This window comes from Schistocerca gregaria, chromosome 4 (assembly GCF_023897955.1).
Source record: "Schistocerca gregaria isolate iqSchGreg1 chromosome 4, iqSchGreg1.2, whole genome shotgun sequence".
In the NCBI taxonomy this organism is placed as follows: Eukaryota; Metazoa; Arthropoda; class Insecta; order Orthoptera; family Acrididae; genus Schistocerca; species Schistocerca gregaria.
Genome location: NC_064923.1, coordinates 461055461 through 461072034, shown reverse-complemented (window position 1 = coordinate 461072034; position 16574 = coordinate 461055461). Strand labels below are relative to the sequence as shown.

The 16574-nt window shown below is 43.5% G+C and overlaps 1 protein-coding gene across 1 annotated transcript in view; it reads right to left on the bottom strand.

Annotated features, from left to right (window-relative positions):
- Positions 1 to 16574, bottom strand: part of LOC126267200 (facilitated trehalose transporter Tret1-like) — a 77631-nt gene that overhangs the window by 39869 nt on the left and 21188 nt on the right. The window contains exon 2 of the mRNA XM_049972169.1: positions 1473 to 1789. Coding sequence (XP_049828126.1) covers positions 1473 to 1789 — 317 coding nt within the window. The remainder of the gene's footprint in view (positions 1 to 1472; positions 1790 to 16574) is intronic.

Sequence of the window (16574 nt, the reverse complement as noted above, 5' to 3'; positions counted from 1 at the left end):
ACGTTGGAGGAGTCACAGAGGTTTCTGTTGGTGAAAGAGGCCTCGCACAACAACTCTCCGTACATTTGTTTACTACTAGGTCTCCGTATACATTCTGCAAGTGCCTATGAATATCTTCGATGCTCTGATCTTCCGCCAAACGAAACTGAAAGACACCTCACTGCCTGGTATTCACACTGTTACACACTCCATTTTGGTGGCTATGTATAGCGTATGATATTGAAGGGGCTGAAACTAGAATATTCGATGATGTCTCACAACAAATTTTGCTCTTTTTTTCCAGTCACAACTAGGCTAGAAAAAAAATGCATCGCATTACTTATTGAACTATCTACGTACTGTGTTCTGCAATGCCGTCTTAAGGCTGTTGCCTCGGAGAGTGGTGGCCATGGAGAGCCTGGTGTTTTGCATGGTACACCCCAGATGTTACATGCTTCACCCACGGTCCCTGCTCTCGAGACATCTTAGAGGGTACCGGGTGCGGTTGGGCCACCCCCTCCCCAAGGGAAGTGCCGGGTTCAGCGGCGTTCGCTTCGCAAGAGGCGAAGGGTCAATGTGGAGGCTTGCTGTGTGGCGTCGCCCGCTCTGCCTGTAAGTGGACAGTTGGCCGCTCCTTCAGCAAGGTCCGAGCAAGCACACAGGGGGAGGGGTTTATTAGTGATTGGCAGCTCCAATGTTAGGCGGGTGATGGAGCCCCTTACAGAAATAACGGAAGGGTCGGAGAAGAAGGCCAGTGTTCACTCTGTCTGCTTGCTGGGGGGTCTCATCCAAGATGTAGAGGAGGCCCTGCCGGAGGCGATAGAGAGCACTGGGTGCACCCGACTGCAAATTGTTGCTCATGTCGGCATCAGAACTCCTGTCGTCTGGGTTCGGGCGTCATCCTCAGTTCGTACAGGCTGTTGGCGGAGTTGGTGAAGGCGGAAAGTCTCGCTCGTGGGGTGGAATCTGAGCTAACTATTAGTAGTATCGTTCCTAGAACCGATCGCGGTCCTCTGGTATGAAGCCGAGTGGAAGGCTTAAAACAGAGGCTCAGACGATTCTGCGGAGGTCTGGGGGTGCAAATTCCTCGACCACCACTATCGGGTAGAGAATCGCGAAAGCGTTACGGAGATGATAGATAAACTCCAGTGGAAGACTCTGCGAGAGAGACGCTCAGTAGCTCGTTACGGGCTTTTTCTGAAGTTTCGAGAACATACCTTCACCGAGGAGTCAAGCAGTATATTGATCCCTCCTACGTATATCACGCAAAGAGACCATGAGGATAAAAACAGAGAGGTTAGAGCCCACACAGAGGCATACTGACAATCTGTCTTTCCATGAACAGTACGAGACAGGAATAGAAGGGAGAACCGATAGAGGTACACAAGGTACCCTCCGCCGGGCACAGTCAGGTGGCTTGCGGAGTATGGATGTAGATGTAGATGTAGATGTATTCCAAATGACATGCATACGCAAGGCTGGGCAGCACTCACAGTGACGCTGATGCCGGTGCCGATGCTGCCTACGCAGAGGGCGGTGAGCAGCTCCCAGTAGGTGGAGGCGAACCGCTGCCAGAGGGCGCTCACCAGGAAGGGCAGTGCGGTGGTCAGCAGCAGCCTTCGGCGGCCCACGGTGTCCACGAGCACGACGGCCAGCAGCGAGGGCGCCACCATGCCAAGTATTCCCACCGACCCCAGCCACGAGCTCTCATCCGCCGAGACAGCGATGTGCGACGCGTTGCTCATCAGACGTGGCAGCACCGGCGAGCTCCAGCCCATCAGCAGCCCCGCGTTCAAACAGGCCAGTGAGGCTGTATAGGCAAATCAAATGAAATGTGAGTGTGGTGAGGGCGTCCCGTTAGGTAGACCAGTCGTCCGGTGCAAGTCTTTTTAGTTGACGCTAATTCATCGACTTGTGTCCGACTGGGCTGGGATTCGAACCCGGGCTCCTTACATTGCATTCTGCCACTCTGGCCTTTCAGCTTTGGAGGAGGACATGGTGTGGAACATATGTATAGGGAATACATAGAAAGAAGGATCCTTTACGTATGATTATATGACAGTGGAACAAACACTGGTAGCAGTTACTTCTGTAAAATATCTGGGAATATGCATACGGAACTATCTGAAGTGGAATGATCATATAAAATTAATTGTTGGTAAGGAGGGTGCCAGGTTGAGATACATTGGGAGAGTCCTTAGAAAATGTAGTCCATCAACAAAGTATGTGGCGTACAAAACAATCTTTCAACTTATACTTGAGTACTGCTCATCAGTGTGGGATCCGTATCAGGTCGGGTAGACAGAGAGATAGAGAAGATCCAAAGAAGAGCGGCGCGTTTCGTCACAGAGCCATCTGGTAAGCGTGATAGCGTTACGGAGATGTTTAGCAAACTCAAGTGGCAGACTCCCCAAGACAGGTGCTCTGCATCTCGGTGTAGTTTGCTGTCCAGGTTTCAAGAGGGTGCGTTTCTGGACGAGGTATCGAACATTTTGCTTCCCCCTACTTATACCTCCCGAGGAGATCACGAATCTAAAATTAGAGAGATCCGAGCGCGCACGGAGGCTTTCAGGCTGTTGTTCTTCCCGCGAACCATACGCGACTGGAACAGGAAAGGGAGGCAATGACAGTGGGACGTGAAGTTCCCTCCGCCACACACCGTTGGGTGGCTTGCGCAGTATAAAAACAGATGTAGATGCAGATTCTGGGTTGCGGCTGACAAACCGATAAAAAAATCGGTCAATGAGACGCGTATACAAATTTGGCGATAATGATAATGATGGCCGTTTGTCTGCATAGCGATGCACATGGCCAATAGAGATCAATATCTTGCGCAGTTAAATCTCTCTCACATCATTGCAAATGTCGGACTGCACTCAAAATAGTTCAAATGGCTCTGAGCACTATGGGACTTAACATCCGAGGCCATCAGTCCCCTAGAACATAGAGCTACTTAAACCTAACTAACCTAGGGACATCACACACATCCATGCCCGAGGCAGGATTCGAACCTGCGACCGTAGCGGTCGCGCGGTTCCAGACTGACTCGCCTAGAACCGCTCGGCCACACGGGCTGGCTGCTGCAGTCAAGATTAAGCCAATGAATACAGATAAAAGGGCATGTGTAAGTAGGACTCGAGCACTGTGAGTTCCACAATACCTACGTTGTTTATACACATGATGTTACAGAACGATACTGACACATTTCAAGGGATAGTGGGGTGTCATGAGGAACAAATTGGGAAGCTCAACCCACGTCGAGAAGCTTCATCCAACGACGCTACAGAGCTTGAAAGTTATAGACACCAGTGCTTGCTACTAGGCCACCCCTTGGGCAGTGAACGTGACGTGGTACGCTAAGGTATCACAGGAGGAACGTCCCGCAATGTTGTTTTGTTATTCAGCGATTGTGACGGATTGCCAAGATCACCACTGCAGAATAAGGAGATAGCTGCTGTGTAGACAGAACTCATCTCCTAAGAATCAGATGCTCTGTTGCCGCAGTGGATGACTGTGTTGGACAAGGATTTCCTCTTGCGTTTTTTTTTCTCCCGTATTCGGAAAAACGATGGAGAGTTTAGAGGGTTCCATGAGAAAAATAAACAGAGAATGGAAACCCATGTCCAAAACCGTTATCATCCGCGTCGACAGAGTATCGCATTCTTAGGGCACAAGGACTTTCTCCGCAGCAGTTAGCTCCATCTTATCCACCGGTAATCATGACAATCAGTCGCAATCATTGAAAACAAACAACTTTGCATTACTTTCCTACTACGGTCCGACAGAGTACAAGGTCACGTTTCCTGCTGAAGAGGTAGCCTAGTGGCAGGCGCTGTCGCCTGTAACTTCTGCGCTATGTGGCGTCTTTTTTTGGACAAGGGTTCCTATCGTCAGTTTGTTCCTCACGACGCCCTCTACAACCACTTGAAATTCGTCGATTTTGTTCTGCAACACCTTGTAGTTAATCGTCTGTAGGTTTTAAAGAGCGAGTTTGCGCATATCAAGCTATGGCCCCTATGTGGTGGCATCTTTGTCGATATTGTTGCACAACATCCTGTAGTTAGTTCGTCTCTAGGTTTTGAAGAATGAGTTTGCGAGTATCGTCTCCCAACACGACAATCAAATTTGGGTTGGGTTTCGACTATTCTTGTTGGTGTGGCAAACTCCACTAACGTCAGTCTGAGAAGAAAACCGTCAGACGTATGACTAAACCGAATTGGAAAACTCCACTGCGGTAAACGGAATACCCGATTGGGCACTAGAGGAAAAAAGCAAGTGAATCCTATTACAAAGGGTCGAGTGAGTGAGATGATTATGTCGCAGGAGTACCACGACATAGGCAACTGTGGCACCATCATGTCATCACACCTTATAAAAGGGAAAATTGGGAATTTTGCACATTGTACATGAATCAAATTAGATCATATCCCCCATACAGTGTTTCGTGTATCGTTTCATAGTTGTCAGGAGATTAGGGTGCATATTACCACTGGTTATGTATTAACTGACACATACAGCCTTTGACTGGCGCACTCATTAAAACAAAACTATAAATATCTATGGGACTATGTGTTTTGAAAAATGGAATGTCCTCCTGTCGCAAATATTCAAAATGCTGTTATTCGGCAAGAAAGGTTTTATGTCACATTTTTATGTAAAATTTTTATATCCACCGAAAGCTTTTACCGTCGTATGACAACCTCTACAGGAAGAGTAGCTGATTTGATCACGGCGAGCAAGAGTGCCATATGTTATACCAGAACAAGCGACAGGTTTACGGGTCAAATACACCGACGGAAAAAAAATCCCAAAATCAAAAGAGTAAATAACATAAGGTAATGTATCTTCGATAATAGATTTCTGTAGGTAACATAGTCAACTGATTAACATTGGAAGATAACAGGTTAATGTAAGAACGAGATAAGCCATAGCAACTGTGAAATGATGGTACATCAGTAACCGGTGTAACCAACGGAATGTTGAATGCAATCATGCAAACGTGCATGCATTGGTCTGTACACGTGCCGTATATCAGTTTGTGACATCTGGTGATCTCGCAGACGAAGTAAACATGTCGACACACTGTGGAGCATATTATGTTACAACAACTGTATTCGTTTGGGAGTTATCCTGCTGCAAATAAACTCCTGGAAAGTTGTTCATGAATGGGTGCACAACGGGTGAAATCGCCAGATTGACGTAGAAATTTGCAGTGAGCTTTCATGAAGTATAGTGCTTCTACGGTCGTACAAAATCGCTCTGCAGGACATAGGTCCAGCGAGTTTACCATAGGTCCAGGTTTATGTCCAATGTGCCTATCAGGCTGATAGGATACGTCTAGGCCCTCAAGCAACACACGGCCATCACTCGCACCGAGGCACAACCAGCTTTCATCACAAAATACAACAAACCTCCACACTGCTCTCCAATGAGCTCTCGCTTGACACCACTGAAGTCGTAAATGGGCATTGCTTCGGGTCAGTGGAATGCTCGCGTCTGTCTCGGAGCTGTACTTGAAGTAACCGATTTGTACTCTAGTGGCCATTAAAATAGCTACACTAAGAAGAAATGCAGACGATAAACGGGTATTCATTGGACAAATATATTATACTAGAAATGACATGTGATTAAATTTTCACGCAATTTGGGTGCACAGATCCTGAGACATCAGTACCCAGAACAACCACCTCTGGCCGTAATAATGGCCTTGATACGCCTGGGCATTGAGTCAAACAGAGCTTGGATAGCGTGTACAGGTACAGCTGCCCATGCATCTTCAACACGATACCACAGTTCATCACGAGTAGTGACTGGCGCATTGTGACGAGCCAATTGCTCGGCCACCATTGACCAGACGTTTTCAATTGGTGAGAGATCTGGAGAATGTGCTGGCCAGGGCAGCAGTCGAACATTTTCTGTATCCAGAAAGGTCCGTACAGGACGTGCAACATGCGGCCGTGCATTATCCTGCTGAAACGTAGGGTTTTGCAGGGATCGAATGAAGGGTAGAACCACGGGTCGTAATACATCTGAAATGAGTCGTCCACTGTTCGAACTGCCGTCAATGCGAACAAGAGGTGATCGAGATGTGTAACCAATGGCACCCCATACCACCATGCTGGGTGATATGCCAGTATGGCGATGACGAATACACGCTTCCAATGTGCGTTCACCGCGATGTCGCCAAACACAGATGCTACCATTATGATGCTGTAAAGAGAACATGGATTCATCCGAAAAAAATTAATTTTTGCCATTCGTGCACCCAGGTTCGTCGTTGAGTACACCATCGCAGGCGCTCCTGTCTGTGATGCAGCGTCAAGGGTAACTGCAGCCCTGGTCTCCGAGCTGATAGTCCATGCTGCTGCAAAACGTCGTTTAACTGTTTGTGCAGATAGTTGTTGTCTTGCAAACGTCCCCATCTGTTGACACAGGGATCGCGACGTGACTGCACGATTCGTTACAGCCATGCGGATAAGATGGCTGTCATCTCGTTTCCTAGTGATACGAGGCCGTTGGGATCCAGCACGGCGTGCCGTATTACCCTCGTGAACCCAGCAATTCCATTTTCTGCTAACCGTCATTGGATCTCAACCAACGCGAGAAACAATGTCATGATACGATAAACCGCATTCACGGTAGGCTACAATCCGACCCTTCTCAAAGTCGGAAACGTGATGGTACGCATTTGTCTCCCTTACACGAGGCATCACAATAACGTTTCACCAGGCAACGACGGTCAACTGCTGTTTGTGTTTGAGAAATCGGTTGGAAACATTTCTCACGTCAGCACGTTGTAGGTGTCACCACCGGCGCCAACCTAGTTAGTGTGAATGCTCTGAAAAGCTAATGATTTGCATATCACAGCATCTTCTTCCTGTCAATAAAATTTGCGTCTGTAGTACGTCATGTTCGTGGTGTAGCAATTTTAATGGCCAGTAGTGTAAGACTTCGTTATGTCACTGTGGTCTTCCCTCTTGATGGTCTTCCCTCTTGGTAGTGCCACGTGGCCGTCAGGAGCCTGGTCTTCTCGCCACCGTACATTCTCTTAATCACCGCTGGCAGCAACCATGTGCAGTGGCTACCTTCCTACCAAGTCTGTCTACAACACCGCAGAAGAAACATCCAGCTTCTCGTAGCCCTATTCCACGACCTTGCTGAAACCGATTTAGGTGCTGCTAATGGCGTCTTTGTTGGCTTAAAGGCCTTTCTGACTAAAATTACTCACCAAGTCCAATCTCAAAGGTAACTACCACTCACGATCCGTCACGGTCTGTATTTAATGCTAACCTCATTTGTATTCCCTTAGTGGTGCTTCTAGAGCCCTCTTATGCGACTGGACTGAAATCCCGATATACATCATGTTTCAGATGTAGAAACACGCCGACAAACTTTCGTTTATGTAGTACAACTCGTTTTCGGTGTCCCGATTTTTTTTTTCGTCAGTGAATAACAGTACGACAGAAGTGCATGAAGAAGGCAAATAACTCACAATTCAACAATTCTGAAATGATTATAAACATATTGTTTCCATAATGAGAAATGAGTTTTAAGATATCTCAAGTTTTCATCAATATCTTACCTCGTTCCAGATTTCAAAACTATGTTTTCCTGGGCAGGTCTTTCGGTCAACCATTGTTTTTTTCTTTTACTACGATCGTCAGGCTAGTACTATTAACAGACGGATTACTGGTGTTTAACATACCGTTTTGTCAAAGGTTTTATGCGAGTAACAACGAACTTGGTTGTACGAATACTAGGCTTCGGTCGGATGACTCGAAAAGTCGTAATGAAAGAAGCTGTATCGTGCAATATTTTAGTCTAAAATTACACCAATATTTTCTATATTAATAAGTAATTTTGTTTGTGTCGAGTGCAAGATTAATCCATTGTATTGTTAGGGGGATACAAAATAAAGTGGCTCCCTCACACACCCGGAACTTCCCTGCTGGTAAAAGCCATATGCACTGACGTGGATGCAGCAATGGGAGATCAATGGACGGTCCAGCTGGCAGGGCTTGCGTGCTCGGCTGTATCTGCGACTGCCAGGTGCGACATCTAATCTAGACGTGGGACCTCACTAGTGCCTGCTGTTATCAACCTACTTGCCGTCTAGCCGCGGGAGTTATTGCGCAGGTGCCACTGAAAGCTGAATGAAACACCCATATCCCCGTAGTAAGATGTAATGAGCCTACTGAGTTGTGGATGAGGCAAAGCGTAGAATGGGAAAACGGGTTGGAGGCGCTACTAGAGGCCGCCGTTTACCAGGCACTGCAAGAGTACTGTTCACGGAGCGACAGACGGACTTAAGACCGAGCGAGGTGGCGCAGTGGTTAGCACACTGGACTCGCATTCGGGAGGACGACGGTTCAATCCCGTCTCCGGCCATCCTGATTTAGGTTTTCCGTGATTTCCCTAAATCGTTTCAGGCAAATGCCGGGATGGTTCCTTTGAAAGAGCACAGTCGATTTCCTTCCCAGTCCTTCCCTACACCGAGCTTGCGCTACGTCTGTAATGACGTCGTTGTCGACGGGACGTTAAACACTAACCACCACCTCCACCACGGACTTGAGAAGGAACCCGTAGACAGGGGGTTAAAGGATTGCTGCAGTGACGATGAACAATAGGTGTGTCGTGTGCCGACGGTAACATTGAGAGTCAAAGGTTATGTATCACCCTGTGAGTAGAGAGAATCGTTTCCACAACAGTGTAACGAAGAGAAAGGATGTTCATATTTTCACAGTTATTAATAATTCAACAGCTACAATTTCATAATATCATTAGTATTATTTCGATAAATAAATTCATACATTTCGTACCTAGAAGCTAATATAGACCTTGTATTTGCGATAAAGTACTCTAAAAATCTTAGTAACTATTTATTGTATCAAACTTTGTCGTACCTGTATGGAATCTCTCGATATTAATTTATGAAATTACATACGTTTTGTAAGAATGTCCATCATAAATCAAAAAGGTAGAACCGGATAAACGATGTAGGCTAATTACAGTACTGTAACTTCCACAAACGAACTTTACACAGCAGGGGTTTATTTTCCATTTTTTATTAAAAATTTGTGTTTATAACCTTTTAAACTATAATTCGAGGAAGAAAATATTGCTACAAGACTTAAATTACATTTTATTTTACATTGTTTCTTTTCTAATGTTAGGGAGAGTTGTCTTATTCACTTTACGTTACTTCATATTCATAGTTTTAAGCACTCTATCGCTGTTCGGAGCGTCGAGAAAGCTGACGGTATTTATCACAGAGGAAGGTCATCTGATGTCTCATATTCTAAAGCACCGTCTCCGTGTCGATTATAATTAGAAGAGACGGTTGGCAAGTACAGTATAGGTTAGTCACAACATTTATACAGAGAAGCCCACAGAGAAAGTATTTAAGACGGAAAGCTTACTCAAATTTTCGAAGTACCTTTGATGCTCTCTTTGCAGGTCAGATAATTAAGTTACCTGGAGCAAGGCCAACGCCATTCGTTATATATTTTATGTTTGCACGTACTTAATCTGGAATTCTCTCTCGTCTTTATACAGTCTCGACTGTAAGGAATGGGCTTAGTCTTCTGTAAACAGCCTGTGATAATACGTCGTTTATTCTTCTGTGTTTACCTCACTAATTTATGTATTGTCTGTATTTTATGTTCACAATGTCGTTTGCACAGGCAATCTCCATCTTCCTTTCTTTGTCTTCTCCAGATTTCTGCCACGCCTCGTTCTTGGCTTTTCTCAGACCATTTGTGGGCCTCATTTGGCCTTGTACACGCTCCTCACTGGAATGACACTACTAAAAAATACGAGTCTTTTATACACACACCATATGGTACTCTTACAGACTGTGCCAGAACATGGAAGCTAAGTTAAAGAAGGAGAGTCGCTAACGGTTTTGGAACGAGTAGTTGTGGCATTCGTGTGAAAAATAATCAAGCACAAGAGATTATGAAAGCGAGCAAGACCGTGTTTGATGTAATGTAAGCAAAACATGTATTTTTAACGGCTGTCTAGAGTGACGCGTATTCTGCTGCGTATCTACTGGAAAACGCTGACCAGTGTTCTGGGTGAGCAGTGACACGAGTGATCAGTGCGCTAGGTTGTTTGCGATTAGGTTCAGATCTGGTGAGGTTAGGGGCCAGCACATGAACTGAAATACCCAATGTGTTCCTCAAACCATTCAATCACTCTCCTGATTTTGTGACATGGTGCATTATCTTGCTGAAAAACGTTGTCATCTGGAATTATGATAGTCATGAAAGGGTGTACGTGGTCTGCAACCAGTGTATGATACTCCTTGGCCGTCATGGTACCTTGCACAAACTCATCTGGACTCAGGAACTCCCACGTGCTTCATCAGACCATGCAACGCTCTGAAATTGCGCCAGCGTTCAGTTCCGATGGTCGCGAGCCCATTCCAGTCGCAGTTGCCTATGCCGTGTTCAGTCAGACACACTTGTAGTCTTCCCAGCGTTGAAGTCTGATGTCAGATTTGCCACAGTTCACTGCTTGTCCCGTTTTACCAGTCTGCCCCCCCTCCCCCCCCCCCCCCCACCTACGACGTTCGACATATGTAATGACACCTGGGTATAATTTCACCTCGGTTTCGCACGTTTCCAAGACGCCCACCACAGCACTCCTCGATCACCTGACAAATCGTGCAGTTTCCGTAATGCTCGTGCTGCGTCTCCGGGCCATCAGTCAGACAGATCACATTCCTTCCGCATTCTGCACACGGACAGCTCGCTCAATAGTACTTCATGCCTCATGCCTGTGTTTGACTAGCAGTCATTCTTCGGCAGATGACGCTGCCATTGAGTTTATACTGGTAGTAGGGCGGCGGTCATAACGTACTCTCTTATCAGTCTATGCAGCTTCGACACAACGTAGCGCCAATAATGTTCCTGGCAAGCGTTCAAACGCATTTTGAATTCGAATTTCTGTTTCGCTGTATGCAGAAGACGTCTGCCATGCTTATACTTGAGATTCACTATGTAAATCAGTCATTTTAGAAAGAGCATAACTCCATAAACGCATATTTTCAGGAAATATGATAAACTAGTTTTATAAAAAGTTTAACACATGTCAAAATTTGATTATTATATTTTAAAAAGTATACTTAGGTGAGTAATTCAACATATAGTATTATCACCAACCCGCAGTAGATCCATCTACAACAGTGATAAAAGTGATGAGGCCTACGTTTTTTCTAAAATTAACAAGAATATATGCGAAAATTTACCACTGCAACGTGCTATTGTACACAATTTTATAATAATTTTACTTTCAACAGCTATGAAAGATGTAAGAACTGATTGATATTACAAACTTACACAAATGTATGACTTAAGTAACATATTGACCTTAAAATTAACACTAATTTGAGGCATCTAACTTTTTTTCAAATTACGCAACAAAAATAATCTTATGATGTTACAAACGGCAATACAAATGCAAAATTAAAAACAAATAAATCAAATTATCAATGATTGTGCAAAATTTTCAAGTAAAATTTCTGATATTTTACTGCAAGATGTTCTTCTTGTGAGCATGTGTTAGCTCCAGTGTTTGACAGCCGCTCTTGATTGCGGTAAACACACATTTCACTTCCCAGTACGCCGCAGGATGAATTATGTTCCACTGCTGTGTTGATGAACGGTGATGCAACTACAGCCCCTGAAAGTCAAGGTGAGTATTTGAAATACATTAATGTTCATATTTTGAATGCAGTATGCTTGTGTTGTACCCGTGGGCTAGGGGTACCGTCTTTGATTCATAATCAAAACGTCGTCGGTCCCGGGTTCAATCTCCACAACTGTCTAAATTTTGATAAATAATCAGCATTGGCGGCCGAAGACTTCCGTCGTAAGAAGTCAGCCTCAATCTGCCAACGGCCTTTTCAAGGAGGGCGGAGGAGCAGATAGAGGTTCAGGTCACTTTCTTGTCCTAGGGGTGGGAAATTGCCCCTAAAGGCGGAAGAATCAGCAATGATCAACGACATGAGGATGCAGAAGGCAATGGAAACCACTGCATTAAAGACACGTAACGTGTATCCACAGGACATGTGGCCTGTAGTTGAAGAAGTGTCATGATGATCTCTCCATTGGCAAAAGATTCCGGAATAGTCCCCCATTCGGATCTGATAAGGTGAAGGGACAGGATGATAGGACATCTGCTAAGACATGAGGGAATGACTTCCATGGTACTAGAGGGAGCTGTAGAGGGCAAAAACTGTAGAGGAAGACAGAGATTGGAATACGTCAAGCAAGTAATTGAGGACGTAGGTTGCAAGTGCTACTCTGAGATGAAGAGGTTAGCACAGGAAAGGAATTCGTGGAGGGCCGCATCATACCAGTCAGAAGACTGATGAAAAAAAAATTAAAAAATAAATAAAATAAAAAGAACCAGTGAAACAGTGAAAGTGACGACTCAATACATAGTGTTTGACAGTGATGGATGCTTGTCTCTTGGAAGACGTTCGTTCTCTAGTGAATTTATTATCTTCTTACGTATCAACGTCTGCCATAGTAACCGTGAGCTTCCCTGGGACTTTACTATTCTTTCACAGCCTTCTTTTGGAAGATAAATTCCATAATGCTTTGACAACAGCTCAATGCTGGATTTTGCAATGTCATGACAGTATGCTTTTTCTTAAACATCTGTAACACGATTTTCACATATAACTTCGCATAAGGTAATTTTTAACCTAAGAGGAAAAAATGAGTCTGTTTTCTTGGAAAAGGCTGAATATGTTGATGAACGAGCATCTTAATTTCGAGCAGTTTTGAATTTAGTGTGAGGGATTATTCCTCTTAAAGCAAATGGAGCCTTACCAGTTATCAACAATTTTCTTAGACAACGGAGTCTACTGCCATTCTTATGATCACGGAAAGCTAAAAATGCTTTTCGGAATTCCTCTTTCTTTCATCGTTGAGTATGACGAAGTACTAAAACTGTGACTACACCTAATGGATGTCGCAGAGGAGGTCTTTTCACGGTGTAACAGGCGATGAGATCTTGTAAGTATATACCCTGATATTCTTTGCTCTTGAAATTATTAAATGTGTCTACAAAGATGTCCGACGAAACGTATCAACATTATCAAAACATGATTTCTTGGAACTGTATTTCCCAGCTGTTTTTCTTTGCGAAATTGTTTACGCTGCATATTTTATGTTTTCACTTCCTTCAACACATGCTGTTTTAATCACCTCGCCCTTGTACTCAGCTTCATTCTTCACCCACCTGTGTAGTTTTGTGTAGTTTTTCACTATCGCACAATTTTAAGATAAAACTGCTATCAGCCTGCACGGTGTAATCAAATAAGATAACCAAGACCAAGAACGTTCTGCTATCTGAAAGAAAAATCTGTAGAGTACTTCGACAATGACTAGAATAAACAGATAACACAGCACTGACAACAGAATCACTTTAAGATTAGAAACAACAGAACTCTAGAAGCTAAGCTTTTTCTAAATCTAACACAAACATACCGCACACAAAAAACATAAACAGGTAAATGGAAATTATTTCGTTTCTATACAGTACGATGCGGCTACCCTTAAAGAAGCCCTGGACATAGATAACTCATTTTTCATATAATGTGAAGTTATGTTGTTTCTAAAATGATCGATTTTACTATTAGCACGGTATAACGAAAATTAAAGTGATAACCGAATGTTGAACATTATTGAGGGTCATTGTTTCACATGTTGAACTGTGTATTTCCGTGAAATAATAGCTGAAAAATTAATGCTTGGTTTCAGTCAGTTACTAAAATTGCACCGACATGTAGACGTATTGTGAACAGACCAAAATAAAAAGATTTATGACAACTGTAATTGTCAACCTCGTATATAATTTTAAAAAAAATTCAGTCCAGCTACAACGTAAGCTTTCGTGGGAAGTAAATAAATATAAATTATAATTATTATATAAATTAAAATTATATAAATTAAATAACGAGTAACATATAGAACAAACAATTTTCTTTGTTTAATTCTAAAACAGAATTATTATTTGTTCCCGTGGCTCAGTGCAGTTTCTCTTTGATAAATAACATTCTGATGGTTTATCCCGAAATGTGCCTTTCTGACTCGAAGCTTTAAGTTCCAGATTAGAAAACGTAGGCTTAGGGTTCGATCCTGGTTGGCCCTACGACATTCATTGTTCTTACAACGTCTTTCGCCTATAATAATGAAAATAATGTCTAGTTGGTCCGTACTTTGGACTACCTTTTGAAATGTAGATCCCCCTCTAATTGACAACATAACTCTGTACATAGCTGGGAGGAAGTCAAGGGCACACCACCAGGGCTAGTATGGCACTGTGGTGCCGAAACCATCCTTCAAGTTGAGCAAAGATTTACTTGATTTACAGTGTAACAAGTGAAACATAAAAATGCTCATAGGCGGACGACCTCAGCAGTTTGGGTTGTAACGCCCAAGGCGACAATGTGAAGCAGCCAATTTAGACAGGAAGCTGATGATTGGTCATGGCCAATCAGTTGAGCGAGATGGACGGAATATGGTTCAAATGGCTCTGAGCACTATGGGACCTTACTTCTGAGGTCATCAGTCCCCTAGAACTTAGAACTACTTAAACCTAACTAATCTAAGGACATCACACACATCCATGCCCGAGGCAGGATTCGAACCTGCGACTGTAGCGGTCGCGCGGTTCCAGACTATAGCGCCTAGAACCGCTCGACCATCCTGGCCGGCGGACGTGGAATATGCTATGCATCTTTATCATAACAAATATACTTTAGTATAGTTATAAAAATATTTTAATGTCGTTTTGCTTGTTGTATGCGTTGTGGATTATAAGTTCACTTACATAGATGAGGTAGCATACAGAAAGTATAGTGACTCATCTATTTCTATGCAGTCAATTTTACACCCGAATCTCGTAGTAAAAATTTACGAATGTCGGAGAATAGTCGCATATCAAACAAGGGAGGGCCAATTCTGTGTGTCACTGGCGGAGAAGAAGCATCTGGTGTATCTGAAAATTTAATGCGTCCTTATCGAGCGAGGAACTTTTAAAGCTTTTGTCTGGGACTAGGCTGTTTATAGAATGCACTTCCGGCATTCTGGCAAATAAAGGGAGAAGGAACCAATTTTTATCGCCTAATGGACGCTGAAGAAGATCTGCAATTGCCTTAATAAATGCAAGCAATATTTTACAAAACTATGTGCCACTAAGAGATGGCTACAATTTGAGGACGTAATACGTCTCTCCAGAATTTGAAATTCACTCAGGTATTGCGAGTTGTCAAAAGACATCATGAAATTGGTTCAGGATGTAAGAAAGGTCTGGGGGCTTCGACAAGTGCACGGATACTGAAGGCAGCCACACGAGTTCTCCGCGGGACAGTCTGCACACGGCTGGCACCGCGGAGCCACGGAATCACAGCGCAGTCTACAATGCACGTCATTTTCTAGTTGGCTGCCCCGGACAGCCAGTCTAGTCTCATACAGCCTTACACTAGAAACTCGGCCCACTTCAACTGTCTCTGCGCGTGCCAGTACGTCTAGCGCTCCCAGTGCTAATATGGCTCAGTAACTCCACGTATGCAACCAGCGACGAGAACACAGCCGTCAGAAACTCTCAGTTTTCAACATCTCTCTTAGATTAGTAACACTATTGAATGTGCAAGTTTCCTTGATGTAATTTTACAATTCGTCGTTGTAGAGCTACAAAATGAGTGGACCAAGCAAGAGCTTAGTGGTTTCTAACGACCAAAATCACCAGAATTTTAATCTAAGGTCTCCTAAAACGTTTATAGAATGTCCCTGCATATCAAAAGTCATCCAAACTGTTTTAAGATTAACTCTGAGTAAACTTGCCTTTAAAAATGGAATCGTTTTCTGATTCAACATCCGTCTCTACAACTACATATATCTTTGACATAGAAAAATTTTACAAGAGACACTAGGTTTGAGTACATAAAGGAATATGTAATATTGCAGTATATTTGCAACTTGTGTATTGTGAAAGCGTCAGGAGATGATAGTAACATACCAGCTGCATGTATTACAGCAAAGTCTTACGCACAAGTTAAAAGCAAGTAGTTCACTTCTATTTCTGTCCTTGATCAAGAGAGACATCAACGAACGTCAGACATATAATAGCCAAAGGCTTGTCAGTGGTAATGACTTTAGAATGACAGTATAGTGTGAAAAGAGGATTTTGTTTGGAACGTGATTTGAAAAGTTATAGTGGAATTACTATGAACTATTTGCCAAAATCTACAGCAGAATGGATGATTGCTCAAGTTTTACTTAAGAAGTCTAAAGTCATCCATCGAAGCTACGATATACACGAATTCAGGAGTGCACTGCTTGTATAGATCGTGTTTTCTTTAATGTCACAACGGTCAATCTCCGTAAAACAAATGAAGTTTCCGACGAGTCGCTTAAAACAAGGGTTGTTCTGAAACCTAATTTAAAAGAAACAAAAGGTAGATTCGTTGAATAAATGACAAGGGACTGGTTCAATAAATTCAATTAGTTCTGAAATTTAGCTATTACTCTTAACACTTTTTTTTCAGAGATGACGAGTAAGTGTTTTTAATCGTGTAA